The following is a 19726-nucleotide window of genomic DNA, read 5'->3' as shown; positions in this document are numbered from 1 at the left end:
TTTAATAAATAAAAGCTCAGTCCACTAATGAGCTTTCTGAAGTACAACTTCTTTATATAGAAATGCTAACATGATGCACAACTCAATGTCCAATAGGAAGTGTCCTGGATTAAAAACTGTAAAGATCCTAATCCAAACTTTACTTCCATTACAGGATTTTATTTGCTGGGAAACTTTGAGCATAAAGTGCCTCTGTAAACCTCTGCCATACTGGACATAGACTTGATTTGTATTAAAGCTTGTTATGATGTGTGCAAAGCGCACCCCCAACACTCATTTTGTGAGTTTTTAGTGAACATTGTTTTTTTGCTCTGTTTAGACTGAGCTGAAACTCCACAAAGCGAACAAAAAGTCGACACGATGGCAGCAGATTGACATAGTGCTTTATTGAAGCTGTCTGTAAGAAGGAAAATAATGTGCATCCCTATCATATACATTTTATGTGTAAAAATACTAAGGATGTACAGAGTAAAAAAACCAGCTTCATGTTGATGGTAATTTGTTGTTTTCACATCGTGGCGGGCTCACTGGCCAGCAGCTCTGCATCTGCACGGAGCACAGAAAAAGGCAGTTTGATCCGCTTTTCTGTGAAGCTCTCCAGAGTTTCCCCGATGCCGTGTCAGAGTCTACGCCATCTCTGTGCCTTCGACAAGAGCGGCGACGACCTCGGCCGCGCAGCGACTTGGGAAAACGCGGCCCACTCTGCCGAACAGCTGGAAGCTGTCCGCAAATGTCTCATGCAACTGTAAAGCTACAGTGGATGGACATGGCATCAAAACCCAGTTATACTGTGTAATATTTGTACATGTTTGCTGTTTTGTTTTTTTTTGTTTGCCGTTTATAAATAAATGCATCTCATGCTTGTTTATGTTAAATGTGATGATAGCGGTCTAGTACCAGAGAGAGGAGAGGGGAGGGGGAATCTGCCGCAGACACGAGGTCGAACACTTTCACCTTCCAAACACTCGAGCCGTTTACTGATCACCTGGCGGAGAGCGGTTTGCCATTTAGAGCTGATGGGTTCATTAACAATGGAAGAGGTCAGTTCTTGAAAGAATTTTACATATGTCTGAAACACGAGTGGGGTCTTATGTGTTGTGTGATAGGTGTACAAACAGCAGCAGCTTTAAGAGGGAACACCATCAGCGCAGCATCAAATCTCAAACTGCTGAGGCCACCAGTAAAGCTGTGAGGAACGATGAATTTCTGCATTCAGTTTAAGAACTGAGCCACGTGTCCACGACTGATTTGCTGTTCCACACTGAGTAAGTGTGTTACAAAGCGTTACCTTCCCCCCTATTAAAAGTCAGAGGAAACCCTTCTTTTTTTAGGATCTCTGACCCCACAGTCAGACTCTGATATCATTGCTGTCACTACATGGACCTGTATCCATCGAGGATGGAGTGTGGGAGAGTTGGCGGCTTACTGTTGAAAAAAACTTTGCGAATCAGAGCAGGAATCTGGGACATCAGTGCCACGGCTGATCAGTGGATTTGTTTTTTTAAACAAACACTGACCAATTTACTAAAAATTCCAACTGAGCCCAGTTCACAGGCCGCTCTAACTCGTCTCAGCATGCGACACACTTCATCCAGTCTCGCCAACTCTCAACATCAGAGCAACATCAAAGCTAGTGGTTGTAGATGGAGGGGGAGATGTGTTTTGAAAAATCCTCATTTCCTTACAAACATAAAAAACAAGCTAAAAGTCTTCCTTTAAAGCAAAGCTGAACCAGACTCCTCTGAGTCATATAAAAAGTGATGGGTGTTGAAAGTGCTATGGCCGAAGCTACAAAGCGATATTTTATGAACTCTGGTTTCTAATGATTTTTGGCGTTAAGCGTGCACATGCAGCTAGAACTCCTCAGTCGCTCGCAGACCTGGGTCAAATCAAAGCTGAAATCCTTCCAAATACTTGGGGAGCGTTTGCTTGAGCCTGTCGAGGGTGCCAGCTGGGTGGGATTTGTACTCATTTCGCTTCAGCCGTGCCAGACAGGCTCAATCGATCACAGAGCAGTATTTTTCATAAGAGTTCTGAGTGCCACTTTGACTCAGGACTGGTGAAGCGGACAGAGGAGGACTACAGCTTGCAGGCCAGCGCCATCCTTTTATACTTTCTGCCATAAAGCGCCTAGTAGCGGTTTAATGGATGTGCAACAGTAAAGCATATGGACTTCAGAGCAGCGGAAAAACAGGTAATTTGTTGTATATCTGAAAATGGAAAAAAAAAAAAAAGGAGACATTTATTTCTAGCACAAAGTGTTGAAACACAGCTACATCCCCTTACTGCTAAACGCCAAAACAACATTAAATAAATTAAATAGAAAATAAATTCAAGTTATCCATCAATAAAGATAAAAAACATTCAAATAAATAAAGTGGAATACAGTTTTCCACGGCTAATAAGAGCACATCCCCTGGTACTCTTTTAATCCGTCATCCTGACACTGAAGGTGACATCTCCCCCACAAGATGAACATGTCGCTATTTTAAAATTTTAAAAATATATTACCTCACATCTGGCGATATATATATTTTTGTCTCAGAAATGCTGGGTGTCAACGTCTTTGACTTGTTCTGAGCTAAACCGTAAGGCTTACTGGCCATTTGAAGACAGTGACTTTGAGGGGACTTTCAAATCTTGTTGGTCAGACTGGAAGACATACGACAACGTGACGACTGGAAACAAAGAAAAGTCCACAAGGGAGAAATGACGGCGCGCGTTATAGACAGAAGAGTGCGGGGATGGTTTAGTGGTAAGGACCTGATCTTTAAATAAACTTGATCTTCTAAACATCCAAAGAACCGACAGGAACACGACGACTCGCCTTCAAACATACATTTCTTAACCGAGTGCTAACTCACCTCTCCTCAAAACACTTACAGCTAAAGCCTTGCATTCAGCCTTTTGTGCTGCACTTGTTATCCTTCTGCTCAACTTCCACTTTGTCTTTCTCACCCGACTGTGCCTTAACCATCACCGACACACACCTGTAATAAGAATAAATATGAGCAACATCTACTAGTCTTCATATCTGACATCTCATTGAGATAATTATGCAGATTCCTAGATGTTTCTCCCAAACTTTCGTCGTCTGTCTTTAATATGTCCTGTCACCTCTGGGCTGTCACATTTTGGTCACAAAACAACACGAAAACATTAAAACAAAAAAACAAATGGAGCAGGAAGGCTATCTGCTTTCCCTCCTACATTCTTCAGCCATTTTTGTTTCTTGAGGTGCTTTTTTTTCCCTCTCAGCCCTAAGAAATAACAATATATTTCTTTCTAGAATAATGTAATAACAATAGAAAAAGTTAAATATAAAACTGATGAGTAGAACAATAAATAAAACATATATATATATTATAACCATTGCTGTGATTCTTGTAAACCCATAACAGTTGACGTGTACCTCCTCACGAAACATATATACTTTTTATACCTGTTACCTCACGGCTCCTTATCACATTATAAATATTTCACATCTTTCCTGATTTTTTTTCTCATCGCTGCACTCACCCTGCCATCTCAGACTTTTTTTTTTTTTTTGCTCTGTGCTGAATCTGCTCCTTTCTTCAGGTTCCCTTTCCTGCACATAGACACAGAGGTACAGCCACATGGATCCAACAGCCGCTATAACGATGCGTCACAGTAAAGCTTTCCATCGTCGAAACAAAAGTACCGTTTTGCTTTTGTGTTCCCTTTCAGAGATTTAAACTCAGCGGGACTGAAAACTAAAAAAGAAAAAAAAATTGGGGGGAAACATTCAAACCAGCTGTTTTCACCTCTGCAGTAATATATGCATCGACCATCTTGCACTGCACTGTAGGTTATGTAGTAAAGCTCATGGGTTGAGAGTCACATCCTTCTGAACTGCTGTGCTTTGAGATGCGATCTTAAAACACAAACCCATAACTGGACCTTAAACACGCACACAGACACACACGACACGCGTTTGATCTACAGAGCTGATGTGTAAGAGCTGTGCATCAGGAGCAGCAGCTGTTCTGCAGCTGTATAAGCATAAGTGTGGTTCATGTTTTGCTGGCGCTTGTATAATGATCAGCAGCATTTAGCCAGTATTGTAGCACCGGGTTTTAGTAGTAGCAGTAATAGTATAAGAGCAGTAGGAACAGCGGTACCTGTAATAGTTGTTGTAGTAGTTGAAATAGCAGCAACGATGATAATGACTTGCACTGAGCAAAACCTGAGTCAAATCCTGCTCGACAACATGAGGTGTGTAGGATTCTGCTCACTGGTGACAACTGCTTCCTCGATGCCAGGCAGCCTCAATAAATCCCAGAATTATGTAACTGAGGATTTCAAATCTGACCTGTCTGCAAAAGCCTGAGATACAACTGGTAATGGCAGTTTGGGTTTTGAATGATTTGAGTGTTTCCGTCCCACGGATAAAGAAGCCACAAAAACGTCTCCTTAGAAATGCATCAGCTGTTGTCTAAGTGCATCAGAGATGTTCATTTTTAGAGTTTGGCAGGCCCGACACACGTCAAAGCACAGCAGGCCACCGGAGGTGCACCCATCATTAAAGGGTCATTACATAACAACTGATCACATCACAGTTCGGATCACCTGGGGTTGCAGTGCAGGATTAGACCGTAATTTCGCCTGAAGGTTTTTTCTAAGGAGGGATTGGAGAGAATTTAAAAAAAAAAGAGAGAGAGAAAAGAAGCACACTGGAGAGGTGAAGAACAGATAACGAGGAAGAGGAAAAGGGCAAAAATCCTTCAAGTCATGGTTGTTCTGGGTTGGTCCAAAGCTGTGGGTCTCTTTGCGCCCACAGTGATGGCCTCAGAGACCAGCTGTGATGATGTCACTGTGATGGACAGTTCATTCCCGACCGCTGGCAGAGTACGAGAACTGCGGGAAGTGTGGTCGTCTCTCGTTGTCCAGACAGTCCATCCCATCCTCATCGACTAAGAAAAAAATATGAAAAGTATAGATTCAGAGGTCATTTTTAAAGCATTTACTATATAACACAGTTCATTTGTATTAATACATGACATCAATCAGGAAATATACAACTTCTCTCTCTCATCTGATCATCTTCTCTGTTACTGTCGAGTTAAACAATTAAAAAGTAAGTTTCTGATGTGCCAGTTTCATTCTACTAACATGTGACCTACAAACAAGTGGAACCTCACATCAGTTCATGTATAATACAGCGTTAAATGATTTTAAAAGCACGATCTGTATCCCAGAAGCCCAGAAGAGCTGCATGTGGCCGGAGGACTAACACAGAGACACTCGAATAAACAGACAAAGGTGTTTGTTCCACAGTGTGAAACAGTCATCTGTTTGAGTAAACGCTGTCATTTCACCACTAACATTTTACAGAAATCCTGACACGTATTAAACACCCGACAACAGAGAATGCATGTTTGTTTATTTCACCATTATGTCCAAGGACAATATCTGCAGCTTTGTAAAAAAACAAAATTTGTGATTTAGTCAAATTATGTTCTTGACTTATTTGTTCATATGCGCGTGTGGAAAAGAAAGAGGCACGAGACACTCACATTTCTCTGGTGGGGTGATTGTGATGGTCTGAGCTGTGAACTCCTCATCAAAGTATCTGGTGTCTGTCTCCGACGTCACCTGAGGCTTGAACGGAGGAACGAGCTGGGACAGAGATGCGAAGAGATCACATCAGATTGTAAATAACAGCAGTGGGCGTTGTTGTTGTTCCAGACTGACAGACATAAAAATTCCTGTAACTAAAAGTCAGGAAAAAAAGGCCAGGAAGAAGAAGAAATAAATCCACCAAAATCCTCCTTTCACCACAGTTATTATTCATAGTTAACATCCGAGCCTCAGATCCAGAGTGTCTTGTCTTTACATCATTACCATAAAACCCTATAAATAGTAGTTAAACCAACTGAATAATTTCAAGGAGGTCTTTTATGCTTTTGAATCACTGGACTCTACTAAACTCTGCAACAGAACAAAACAACTTTTTAAAAAAAAGTCAAATGAGGAGGCTTGACACCTGTTTAGCTGCTTAAGTGATGCCACCTGACTCTCACTTGATGGTGTTATATGAGAAACACATGCACAGGATACAAAGTCACACATCTCTGTAACACTGTGCTCTTTACAGCTGCCTGTCTTAATAAGTTGAATACATTATTTTCTACAGTCCTATTATGTTTAATTAGACATGCAAACTATACCTTTTTATCATAGACATCCTGCCAGTCAATACCAGAGAAAAAACTGTGTCTCATTATTTCTTTAGCATCATCTGGCCCTCCTCCGAGCCTAGGGCAGAGGACAGGTGAAGACAGGATTGTTAGAAGCAGAAGTGACAAACGCAGTAAGAAATGAACAGCACAGCGTGAACAGAATGTAAGAAAGATTTCTACAATTTTCTATATGGCGTGTCTTACTGCTGCTATATCGACAAATGGTGGCTAATCAGTGATCTACAGAATGAAAGGCTTTGCCCATTAAAACAGCAGTAAGAATCAGCACATCTCTATATTTGTATGATTAGTGGCTGTACACTAAAAGTAGTGGGTGTTTTTTGTTTATATAGCAAAATAACTAAAGTTAGTCTCCTCTGTGTGTCTGAAGGTAGTAACTGAAAAATAACTTTACACAAAGGGCACAAATATGAATCATCTTCCCAACTTTTCCCACTTTTGCCGGTGGTTGTCAATTCACCAGATCTGTTAATATCTTGTATTAAGTCAGTACCGGGCCATATTGGCGATACAAAGTAAAAATTTAAATTTCGCTGACATGGTGATACGAATAAAGAGATTTATTTGACATCAAAATAGTATTTCTAATAGAGGTCCTGCTTCACATTACTGAATAAATTTGATTTCATGTGAAAGTAAAAAAAAAAAAAAAGCTTCGACACACACCGTTTGTTCGGATCTTTGAAGAGCAGGCCAGACAGCAGGGACTTTGCGTCAGCTGACAGAGTGCGGGGGAACTTGATGTCCTCCATGAGGATGAGCTCAAACAGCTTCTCGTGGTCTTGGTTGTAGAAAGGCAGGCGACCGCACATCATCTCGTACGTCACAACACCCAGACCCCACCAGTCCACCGCTCGACCGTAGTCATTGTCCTCCAGGACCTGAGGAGCAAACACAAAGATACGAAATTTCTGTCTTTTAAAATGGGACCATTAGTTTTATTGGGCATCTGCTTTTTCTAGTGAACGTCTGCATTTATTTTATTGGACAATATTGACTGCTTAAGGTATCCATTGAATAAACAGATGAGCGAGGAACGGCACCAAAGGACAGTCAATATGCCATTAGGCTCCAGGGATGAATAAAACCAAAAAGTTGTCTGAGATGAACAGAAGTTGCTGCACAGTTATCAAGGACTAAGGTGTAGACGACAGCCCCCACCTCTCTCAATACACAGCCACGTACAGAGGCAAATATTATGGGATGGCAGGTCTTCAGAGGCTCCTGTTACAGTAGGAAAGTCAGCGTGTTGGCGTGGCCTACCAGATGCCCCCCCGGTTGCTGCCAGCTCTCCCTGGCACACTAAGTTCTCCTGGCAGTGACAGACAAGAATGTCCCTGGATGGAAAAGGCAGGAACAGCCTCCAGTCCAAGTCAGGGCCACACCAACCTCCAAGCTGGGTGGCACAAGTACTGCATGGTAAACTGCTGTGTTTCATGTCTATTTGTGTGTGTTTTAAGGAAAATTGTACTGTTTAGTAAGTCACTTTTATATCTAAATCTCGCGTTTGGGCCGCCTTCCTACTCTTCATCCCTTCCTGCCTTCCTTGCACTATCCTCTCCATCCTGTCTTATCCTGCCTTCTCCATCCTCTAATCATGCCTTCCCTCACTCGCTTTCCTCTCTTTCATCCCCTCATGTTCCGCTCTGCAAACCTCTGGAAGGGAGAAGGAGAAGAGAAGGAGGCAGAAACAAGAAGAGAGGTATTTCAGGTGCTGTTGAGGCCCTCATTAACATAATAAGCTTATTAACATGATGAGTACAAGTGTGTGCATGTGTTGCATGTGTGTGTGTGTGTATGTGCGTGTGACTGACAAACAGACAGGGCTGGAGAGCAGCCAGAACAGCATATGTTGTACATCTCGCCAATAATAACAACATCTCACTCACTGTTAATAATGGACCAGTCAGGGTGGACATGAGCACACGCTAACAGAGACTAAAACGTTCACAAAAGGCCTGTTTGTACTGCCACTATTTAAAATGACATGAAACAATTACACAGTGAATTTAATAATATCATAATATTTAAAAACATATACTCCACTCTGAACTAACACCAGACATTGTGTGGCAGATGCTGGGAGGACAGGTGTCATAAATACATAACTGGCTCATATTAAACAGAAAACAGGGTCACATATCAAAACTTTTAATAAACTTTAAAAAACAACAACAAAAAATGCATACTAATTGCAAATTGTGCTTTGATGTTCACATAGGCCTTATTAGCAGTGTCAAAAGGTGAAAACAGTGTCTAAAATCAAACCATACCACTCTAAATGTATCAGTTCAATGTTACGGATGTGATATAATCAACTGTATGAGGAAACTCGAGGAAGCAAAATCTAGTTTTATTTAGCATATTTCTGCATTTTAAATCCTAAACAGAGTTGCTGTCATTTAAAGTAACCACAGCCTAAAATGCCGTGAAGGCAGGCAGAAAATATGAAATATGCTTATTTTGAATACATTTTTACTTGGCAGTTTCTTTCCAGCTCTACAATTAGATAAGACGGCTGAATTCAAATGTCACAGTGCACCACGCAGGGAAGAAAAAAAAAAAAGGAAGAATACGAAGAACACACCAAACAGCTGCCTGTGAGTTTCTACAGCAGTTCAATACCACGGAAAGCTGGTCATTAACTGACTGAGCTCATGCACTTGACACTAAACTGCTAATGATGCAGGCGGACTGCTTCAATGTGTGCAAGTCAACATGTACAGTACGTGGAAGTGAATAAGAGACTTATGAGTGCTATTTTATGTGTGAATGTGTGTTTGGGTGAGAATTAAGCTGGTCACCCAGTTGGCAGCTGCAGAGAAGAGCTGGGGGAATGAAACACACCGCCAGCTCCAAATATATTACTGACTGGTACGGCTGGAGGGATAACACTGGCTTAGACTGCTGGGAGACTGCAAGACACACACACGCACACACACACAGCAGATGGAATATTTATCCATCCTCATCAAATTCATAAAGTTTTGAGTGTGAGATGTTTGGTGTTGTTTCAGTTCCTGCAGCTCGAGGACACACACACACACACACACACACACACACACACACACACACACACACACACACACACACACACACACACACACACACACACACACACACACGGAACCGTTTATGAAATTCAGAGCAGCTTACGAGGTTGATTTTGCATCTTTGTACAAAAAAGGTACAGAAATGCAAACTAATCAGCGTGTCCAGTTAGGCATGTATACGTATGTGGTTGTCAGTGTCTGTAACAGTGTGTGTAATGGTGTGTCCGTGTGTCCTGGGACTAAAGAAAGTGGTGGCAGCTCGGTTGCAGGCAGGGAGCAGATTAATCCACACAGAGCCAGAATGATGCCCCACAGCCCGAGGCATGGAGGCACTGGAGTGTGTATGCGTGTGTTTATGGCATGTGTGGTTATGTGTATAATTTAAAAAGAGGCAGGGCAAATAAATAGGACAAGACAGGAAGAAACAAATGGGACAAATCGAGAGGAGAGGAGAGGAGAGGAGAGGAAAGAAGAAGGAGAGGAGAGGAGGAAAGAAGGAGGTGAGGAAGAGGAGGAGAGGATGCGAAGAAGAGAAGGAGGAGAGGAGAGTGATTTAAAGCAGCAGTGATGGAGAAGGTCCTGTCCTGTCCTGGTCCCTATAGTGGCAGCCATGTGGCAGCTAGCTGCCGATCGCAGGATGAGGGCTTTGGCAGCCTGGACAGGGCTAGATGGGACGGGATGGGCACACACAGCCTGAGGCTGTACCAGCCCAGATACCCAGCAGGAAACACAAACACACATCCACATACACAGTTCATATACTGTGAACATACTATCCCATATTGTGGGTATCAGACAGAGGCCTTCCATCTCCAAAGTGTCATCACTTGAAAATGAATTTGTGCTGTCACTGTGCTAACATTTTGAAATACGCTGACTGTGCCGCTATGTTTGTGAAACATTTACAATAGAAAAGGAGTCGCAATAATACCCAACATATACAACATACAAACAAAATAAAAACAAACACATAAAAATAAATGGAAAAGGCCCAAATCCATTCCCTTTAACACTTTCAAATTTGCCACAAAGAAATGTGTCAAACGCACAAAAAAGAAAAGGAAAAAAAACACTCTCCATGTGTTTTCTCTGATCCCGTTCCATCCCTTTGCGAGGATCTTACACTGCTTATTCTTTATTAATCTTACATTAATCTTTTTTATAATTGTTGACTTCCCTTGAAACAAATGATAACACTTCAATCTAATTCTTTACGAGTTTGGATGAAGAATTATTCAGCGTTGCGTTGCTGCAGTATCTGTTTGTGTGTTCTTCAGGCACGCAGCAGACAGAAACCCTCTTTATTCACTTCTCATCTGCCCTTTTCACTGACGGCAAACACAGGAACTGTCTGAATTTCACTCCTGTAACCCTGAAATATTTTCTCTCCCTTCTCATCTTCCTCTGTCTTCAACCCCCATCCCCCCTTTTTCTTTTTTATCCCGGCTACTTTGCATCTCTGTAACTTGGCTCCGAGCAAACTGTGTTATTTTTACACGCGGGCGGGCGAGCAGAGCTTGCGGGCGGGCGAGTGGCGGCGGCGGTGGTGTAGATTTCCAGGTTTTTTCCGAGCACCTTCCTCCAACCTCGCCCATCTGCCGCCATCTGCCTCGCTTTAGCCTGCACTTTCTACTGCAATCACACACACACACACACACACAGCGCACACGCGCGCACACACACATATAAATACACACAGACGCACATCCTGTGAAAAATAACCAACAGCCTCCAATCAGCTTTTGGCACGCAAAGGAAGGGACTAAAAAAAAAAAAAAGCACAAAATGCTGCGCCAAATTGTCCTCCATACTTTTTTGAGTGGGATATATACTATGCCTCTCCCCTCCTGCCTTCATCTCCACATCACCATCGCTCTGCTTCCACCACCCACAGTCGTGCAACACTCTCTGCAGTTGATCTGCTGGCCTTCGAGTGAGGCAGAGCTGATGACTGGACAGCGGATGGTTGAAAAAAATGATTACAAGATCGTAGCGCTGTGTGTTTGTGTGTGTTTTTGTGTGTGTGTGTGAGAGGAACCGTGCTTTGCCCTTTTCCAATTCAACCAACACCCTGCTTCGCACGCAAAAACTGCATATTTACTGTTCACCCTGATATTATGGAAATTGTTTGCCTGTGAAATTTGCAAATGAAACTGTACATACATAAATTCCACTATAAGAAGACTCCTAACACCCTCATGAGTGTTATGGGTAACGGGTCGGGAGAGAGTCTCTGGATCATCACTTTGTGATTCAAGTGTACTGAGCGCATTAGCTCCGCCTCAACCAGACACATAAATGAAACAATAAGATAATTCATGATAACGAAACACAGAATGACCTCTCTTTCAGTGTGTTTCAATACTTAGAAATACATTTTGCTATTAACAATGGATTTTTGTAATGCAGTAAAGGATACTGTATGTGTGGCTCCTACAGGTTCTTCATGAACCTACCCTGCAGGCACCCATTTATCAAAGCTCAGTAATAATTCCGGTAGTTAAATTAATCAGCCAGGGCTGTTGTTAGATAAACAGAAACTGTGCAGTGGGCAACATGAGTCTCACAGTTCACAGGGGCCTTCCTGGTGGAACCCTGAGCACTGCAGAAAAGCTGCCTAATGGATAGGCCGCCTGTGGATGCCACAGATGCTTTTATGTACTACGAGGCCTAAGTCAATCTGCTCAGTTTACGGAACATAACATACAGTCACTGAGATTTCTCTTGTTGATCAATTATATAAATCAGTTTAAAAAGTGGACGCTCCTTCGTGGATCTGGTGGTTTGAATCCTTTGCTTTTTGGCCTTTGAACACCTAACATGTTCATGACTGAATCAATGTCGCATGTGGAAACAGGCTGAGCTCTATATCCTGCACCTCTAAAAATATCTTACACGTACATTGTCCTGACAGTGTATGGTTTTTACATGGTGCCCAGAACTACTATACAGTACAACTCTCAGGAATGTGCCCTGTGACATATTAGCAATTTCTTTAACTGCTTCTCATCTCTTCTTCTTCTTATCTATAAATAAAAACAGAATTTTAATGAAAACGTTAAGCAACAAATGCATCAAATTCTCTGACACCACACATCATGTTACACTTCAAATTTCACACGTGGGGTACACACGTGAGTGATCAATTAGTGAAGATCAAAGAAAAAAAGCTTCTCCTTTCCTGTACAAGATTACAGATGTGCATACATCCAGGTGAAAATACCAAGGATGTGTGCTTATTTACCGCATTGCAGTGCAGTGCAGGCACCTCACATTCACCCTCTGATGACAAAAACATAAATGTATATACACACATTTAAAAAAAAAAAACATTACCTCAGGTGCAAGGTACTCTGGTGTACCACAGAAGGTCTTCATGGTAGCAGCATCAGTGATGCCCTCCTTGCAGAGCCCAAAATCTGTGATTTTGATATGGCCATCTTTATCCAGCATTAAGTTTTCCAACTGGAAGGAAATCAAAATCTCTTTGTCATTATGTGACACTTTATTAACTGGCTGAACACTTTTTGTGCACTGTGGAGTCAAACTTGTTATCACTTTAAAGAGGAAAGCAGTGAGGGACGAGTAAGCTGTATTGTATTACTCCACAGTGTGGCAGTACACACACTCAGACACACAAACACCAAGTTGAAAAGGGAAATAAACTTCAGGCATGTAGTGGAGCCACTCAACCTTTTAATTTTAATGGCTGAAGTGTTTTTCTCACTCTCTGTCTGCTTTTTCTCCTTTCTGTTTTCTTGGCTGCTGCGAGTGGGGCTGGGGCCAAGGCTGCCAGGCAGGCACTCAGACGGAGCCATCTACCTCTCTACCTCTGTGGCATCAGCACCTCTCTCCTTCCCTCTCTCCCTGCCTCCTGCAATTCTTTGCTGCTTTATGTCTGTGTGAGTTTGTCCCTGTCCGTCTCTTTAATTACTACACATCCTGAGCCACTTGTCTTCTCCTGGACGGGGAGGGACACCGAAACACAAGAGGTGGGAGGGGGGCAAAAACAAAAGAAGTTTTCCCTAAAATATCTGATCACTCTCTTCCATGCCCCCAGCCTGCTTTTCCTCCCTGTTTCTGTTTACCTTGAGGTCCCGGTACACAATCTTGGCTGAATGCAGGTAGTCGAGAGCCGAAACAATCTCTGCGCCGTAGAAGCGCGTGCGCTCCTCTGAGAACACCCGTTCTCTGGACAAATGGAAAAACAGCTGCGGGAAAAGGAGGAAGGACGAGAAGGGAAGAGCGGGTGAGAGGGAGAGAACAGAGAGAGGGCGGGGGAGAGAGAAGGGGGAGAGACAGCAGGGACGGCACAGCAATAATTACTGATTTATTGGAGGAAATTAGCACAACACAAACTGGCTGCCCGCACCATATTGAGATGATAGATAGCGGAGGGGAGGGTGAGTGGGGTGTGTGTGCGCGTGTGTGTGTGTGAGGGGTGCATGTGTGTGGGGGGGGTCTCAGAGGACGGCGGGTGGAGGCGCTCGGCAGCTGGCGCCTCATCTAGTGGCCCCCCCCACACCCCCTTCTCACTACACATACACAGACACGCATACCTCTTCCACGTTACCCTCTGGGCTAGGTTGGCACGGTGCTGGCGTGGAGTTCGGCGATGGGGGCCAAATCAAGGGTTTAATCAATACACCAGTCTAGTTAAAGACAGGCCGACTGCCGCTGTCGCCAACAGCCCCCCGACTGCCTACGGTGCAGTACTCATTAGTGGCCTAACTGGCCTTGCCCCCTGAGCCTCCGTCTTCATTTGCTCCATTCTCATATCCACCGTTCTCTGTTTTTGGCACAAGGCTTATTTTCATACTTTAAAGAGTACAACCCCTCCTGTGGTTTGACCTCTCCTGTCTTCCTTTTAAATGGCTCACCTCACATTCCCTTCCTCACTTACTTTCTCCTTCGCTGTCAGTTGTCAAGTTCTCACTGTCACACAGCTACACATGTGGCACCAAACTGACATCAGCCTGCTGTGCCGCAACAGTCGAGTCGTACAAATTACCCATGAGGCCAAAGGGCAGATATCTCCCCATTAATTGTTCAGGGAGGTTTGCATAATGGCCACTGGAGTGATCCTCACAGACCACCTTGCTCAAATGGTGTCTGTTTGTGTGCAAGTGTGTGCATGTGTGTGTGTATGTGTTGAAGCTGTGGTGAGAGGGGGTAACACGACAGGTGGGCCTTCATCAGTGTACTGGCAGCTGTGACTGTGGCAGGTTTGTAATGGGTTCGGTGTGTGTGTGTGGTGTGTGTGTGAGGCATGTGTGGTCACAATTTGTCCGTTGAGGTAAAAATTTGCTGCGTGTGTTTGTCTAAGTATGTGTGCCTTTTGTGTGTGTGTCTGTGCTTGTGTTCTCAGGGTAAGTGTGTGTGTGTTTGTGTGTGTGTGAGTTCTGCTCAGGCCTGGTGCTGGCTGAACTGCTTAACTAGCTGGGAGGGGAGCAGGTGACAGTTACACTAAGGGAATGAACCAAGATTGCAAAAACGGCCCGATTAAAAATCTGAGAAATGGAAAAGTGGGGGAATCCAAACTCATTTCATCTCAGACTGTCATTCTGGCTGTGTCCTCCCCATAGGTGTGTTCATAAATAGACACACGCAGGAGAAGGAGAGTACAGAAAAGAGAGGCGAGAAGGCAAGTGAGAGGCCAGTTGGTTGGAAAATTAACCGTGTTAGAAAGCAATCCAAAAGCGAAACTTTAGCCACTTCTTCAGTGTTTGCACGTTCAACCGATCATTCCCGGCACTGCTGCTGCAGCTTTGCACATACAATTACAACATATTCTGTATTCATCTGTGAGACATTTATGAACCCAAAAAACTGTTTAGGAAATTGTCTTTGAAATAATAATAATCACAAAAACAACTAATTTACAATTTAAATCCAGTCTCTTTTAGTTTGGCTGAACACTGGCATCTGGAGAGTGATTAAATATGATTTAAAACACTTGTAACAACCCTGATATATAAAAACTGAAATGAAAATTAAGATAACAGATCCAGGAATGTATCTGTTTACATACCATAAGACAGTTACTGTGAGAAAGTAACTCGCCGACAGTTATTGTGGTGGAAATGTGGTTTAACCGGCTCTTTAAAGTAGTAACACAAAGATGAGAAACCACACACAGCACATCCATCACAAATGTGTGTGTCTCTTACCTCTCCTCCATTCACATACTCCATGACGAAACAGAGGCGGTCTTTAGTCTGGAATGAGTATTTTAGAGACTGAAACAAAAACCACACACACAAACAATTTATATAAAAGAAATCATTCACCGAGGCACTGAAAGCATCAGCCTTGCATTAATTAAAATAAAATAATCTCAGGATATATATGTAATATAACATTTCAGGCCTAACTGGTTGTACAGGAGAGGTAATATGGAATGCTCCTTCTTCATTTGGCTTAAAAAACACAAACAATCTGCCTGTTTTCGTATGCACTCCCTGTACAGTGAACAGTGAAGTGGGTGAGTGAACGATTTCATACACAGCAGGAAGTCTTGCCGTTCTAGCTAGAACAGCAGGAGGAGCACAACGTGATCGGCCTAAGCTTTAAACTGTTTATGCCTCTATTTGTTTATTCAAAGCAAGTAGGTGTCTGCGTGTTCACTTTCTCTTTTGAGGGAGAAATCTGCTAAACAAAAGAACAGTTGGTTGAAGTCTCTTTGTGGCTGCAGGTGTGACGGGGCTAAACTCAGATGTGAAGTGTAATTGCTCTTTCGATAGTGTGTGTGTGTGTGTGTGTGTGTCTGTGTGTGAACATGCATATATGTGTGCAGCAGCTAATGTGTGAATGTGTACATCAAAGCTAACAGATGCAGCTGTTAAAGTACAACAATGTGGCTTCTAAATCATAACTGGCCTCAGAAGACTCAGGTATGTGGAGGATCAATAAGCTGTGTGTGTACAGATGTCAGGACACGGTCCATATGTAAAGATCTATAAATTTAAAACAGTTGTGTTTAGTGTGTACGAGGTACTTACAGTTAGAAAGGGGTGCCTGGTGTTTTTTAGTACTCTGCTCTCTGTGAGTGTGTGAGCCACTTCATCCTGTTCAGACAACATGCAATGAAAACCATTATCAGTCCACTTAAACCACTAAGAAAGAGGACAGCTGAACAGTGCTGCAGCAGTACAATAAAAACAACCGATACTGACATCTGACATTACCCAGAATCAAAAGTACAGTAAAAGATAAAATATTCAAATTAATGGACGCAACTGAAAATACATACTTGATGTATTTTCCAGACTCACCTTGGCTATAATGACTTCTTTTTTAAGGATTTTCATGGCGTAGTATTTCCCGCTGGCCTTTTCCCGGACAAGAATCACTTTACCAAAGGTTCCCTTTCCCAGCAGCTTCAGGTAGTCGAAGTCGCTCATTGTCTATTAGAGGAAAAAAAGAGAAGGCCAATATCATGAGTTCCTCAGTTGAATAACTGATGCAGTATCTACTGGCATTTAGAAACATTAAAATCCCATTGGAAGTGTAGGGCTGTGAATATTTTGAAATAAGTATATTTTTCTCCTTTAAGCAATACAATGAGGATTCTCTGTGAAGCCTTTTTTCATGTAACAGAAAAGTGGCAATCTTCCTCAATGTAAATGATATCTAAATTCAAGCAGCCAAAAACAACATTTATTGACTGCTACTGGGCTAAATGCCATGAAATTCATGAGTGATGTTAATGGCACCCGTGAGATGACTCCCAGTCATCTTCATGACCATGCCGAGTGCGACTGTCAGGTCAAAACAAGCCCTTTGGTCTACGATAGACACTGAAAACAGATTTTTATTGAACCATAACATTATTACATAAAACCTTTACAGAGTGGGGTGTAATAAACAGCAGAGCCAGAGGAGGCAGCTAGTGGTAGATTGTTAAATTTATTTTTTTATGTATGTAGTAGGAAATGTGCCCAAGTATCACCTGTGCCTTCACAGAAGATATTTAGCAGGACTGATTTTACTCGCTGGAGTATTATAACATGAAAAAAATTATGAGCTGACATAAAACAGCATAACGGCTGGAATATTTTTTGTACCTTGGGTATAAAATACATGCACGTGCAAGTGTAGTTTTTACCTTTCTTTTGTGGTGTGTAGTGGAGATGTCCATCTCCTCCTCCACCATGTTGTCGATGTTGGAGGTGGGGCTGCACTGGATCCTTTCCTCCTCTTGTCTCTGCAGCTTGTCAGCCACCATCTGAATTGCCTCTGTCCATTCATCTCTGGAGTCAAAGCATGTAAAAAGGTAAAGTTAGCATTTGCAGCCTTACTAAGACCTTTCTTAATATACTGACTGTCCAAAAAGGTCCAGTTTACTATGCTTAAGCACACACCTGTAACTAGCACATGTATAAAAACATTAAATTGGTGTAATGCATTATACTGGTCCTAATATTAAAAAGAAATTTGAGTGCACTTATTTAACCAGGTTTTTAAAGGCATCAAAGTGTTTTCAATTAACATAAACACCTATTTGTTCAACAGAGTGGAAACACGGTCAACTAGAGAATCAACCAAATGAGCAATGATCATAGAGCAGAACTAATGCCTACCAGTCTGTGTGTGTGCATGTGCGAGAGGCGAGGGGGTGAATGAGTGTGTGCAAATACACACCAGTGCATTAGAGGGAACAATGCTTTGTTGTTTGCTAACATTGTTCCTCCCCATTGACTTTCCATTAGCAGTGATGTTCAACATCTGTTCAGAGAAGGTGTGTGTGTGCGTGTGTGTGTGTGTGTGATTATAATCTATAGCAGCATGGATGGCCATGCATCAAGATGTTAAGGTGCATTAACTGTATTTAACAATGATGAATATAATGGTTAGGACAGAGGGTCTAGCTTCCCTCTGCCCTGAGAAGAGAAGAGAAGAGAAGAGAAGAGAAGAGAAGAGAAGAGAAGAGAAGAGAAGAGAAGAGAAGAGAAGATTCTGTGATTTTAGCAGTATCCAAAAAATTGTAAATTAGTTTAAGTTCACACAACTTGAAAGTTTTCCTCAAGAATGAAATGGTTCAAAATGACTTGTACTTTGAAGTTTTTTTTATGCCACTGATCTTCACTCAAACAGTGTTAATCCTGTGCCACATGCAGGGGTTACATGTTAGCAGAAAACACCAGAGAGCTTGAACTGAGGTGAAGTAAAAATGATACTCAAATATTCTGAAATCTCCTGGACTCGGGAGAAGCAAATCTGGATTTACGAGAATGCACTTTGAAAACACACTTACCCAGAGTAAGCCGTGAGGAGATCATAATAATGAAACCTGCTTGACTCATAAACATTCACCTCTGTCTGCTTTGTTTTGTTTTGAGTTAGACGCCCATATGTTTCCTTGAGGGATCTGGAGGAATATTCATCTGAACCTAAACAGAGCAGTGTGTTTTTAAGATCTGAATCTCTTTCTTCTGCAAAGACTTCTTAGCATACCCTACACACTCCAAAACAAGGGCAAACTCAAGTTACACTCTATCAACAACAGTGGAGCACTCAATTTGTGGCATCCATATTGTGCGAATGTGTGTGTGCTACGTGAAAAGCAACGGGAACTCTCTCAAGGTCAGACAGCAGATAAATGCTCTCTCATTTTGAGTATTTTTTTTTGTGTAATGAGGGTTTTTTTTTTGCTAATGAGAGATAATGGGCCTGCCTACAGTCGGGCACCACGCCAACACGTGCCACCCTCTCTGGGTTGGTGCTGTGGTAGCTGGAGCTCTGCCAGCACGGGTACAGTACAACAGATACAGTAACACACAACAGCACAGACTCCCACACGCAGACTTTTTTCCAACCCACTTCAATAACGCAAAAAATCTTGCGCACACTTCTACAACAAAGCACAGGCACATCTGGAGCTCACAGTCATCTACTTCCTCTTCCTCCATCAATATAAAGTTATTAGTTTAATGTTATCTCTCAAATGCTTATTTGATTATCTAGAGACTAAACTACTATAAAAGCAACATATAACACCAAGTTAGACAGACAGCTGCAGCCCACACACATAGACCCCCAAAAAAATGAATAAATAAAAAGAAGAACACACACACACACACACACACACACACACACACACACACACACACACACACACACACACACACACACACACACACACACACAAACTCAAAGGATGCACAGAAGCATCTGTGGTCTTCTGGGCAAAGCTGTTCATTTTCTGGAGATAAACACCTCAGCTCCTCAGAAAGGAACTGAGCAGCTGGAGAATTTATGCCAACGCAACTTGAAAGGTCTCCTTTCCACTCTGTCTCTCTCACCCTCTCCTTTCTCTCTCACACCACCAAAAGCAATACAGTACAGACCTCTTCATACATCCTGTATCCCTGCCATTGATAATTCGTTTACCCATGTATTTTCCATTTATTTTACTTCAACATGATTTGTACTCATTTGGCTATTTTT

General features: G+C 42.4%; 1 protein-coding gene across 2 annotated transcripts in view; it reads right to left on the bottom strand.

Annotated features, from left to right (window-relative positions):
* Window positions 1-132: 132 nt before the first annotated feature.
* Window positions 133-19726, bottom strand: part of akt3a (v-akt murine thymoma viral oncogene homolog 3a) — a 55522-nt gene continuing 35928 nt past the window's right edge. For both annotated transcript variants that reach the window (XM_080869610.1, XM_080869609.1), the window contains exons 5-14: window positions 17385-17529; window positions 16552-16683; window positions 16279-16344; window positions 15448-15516; window positions 13366-13488; window positions 12614-12742; window positions 6891-7105; window positions 6192-6279; window positions 5538-5640; window positions 133-4934 (exon numbers count right to left, since the gene is read on the bottom strand). In XM_080869610.1, the coding sequence (XP_080725736.1) occupies window positions 4849-4934; window positions 5538-5640; window positions 6192-6279; window positions 6891-7105; window positions 12614-12742; window positions 13366-13488; window positions 15448-15516; window positions 16279-16344; window positions 16552-16683; window positions 17385-17529 (1156 nt within the window). In that variant the 3' untranslated portion in view covers window positions 133-4848. The remainder of the gene's footprint in view (window positions 4935-5537; window positions 5641-6191; window positions 6280-6890; window positions 7106-12613; window positions 12743-13365; window positions 13489-15447; window positions 15517-16278; window positions 16345-16551; window positions 16684-17384; window positions 17530-19726) is intronic.

This window comes from Rhamphochromis sp. 'chilingali' (genome assembly GCF_963969265.1).
Source record: "Rhamphochromis sp. 'chilingali' genome assembly, chromosome: 20".
NCBI lineage: Eukaryota > Metazoa > Chordata > Actinopteri > Cichliformes > Cichlidae > Rhamphochromis > Rhamphochromis sp. 'chilingali'.
This window is presented reverse-complemented; position numbering and strand designations above follow the sequence as displayed.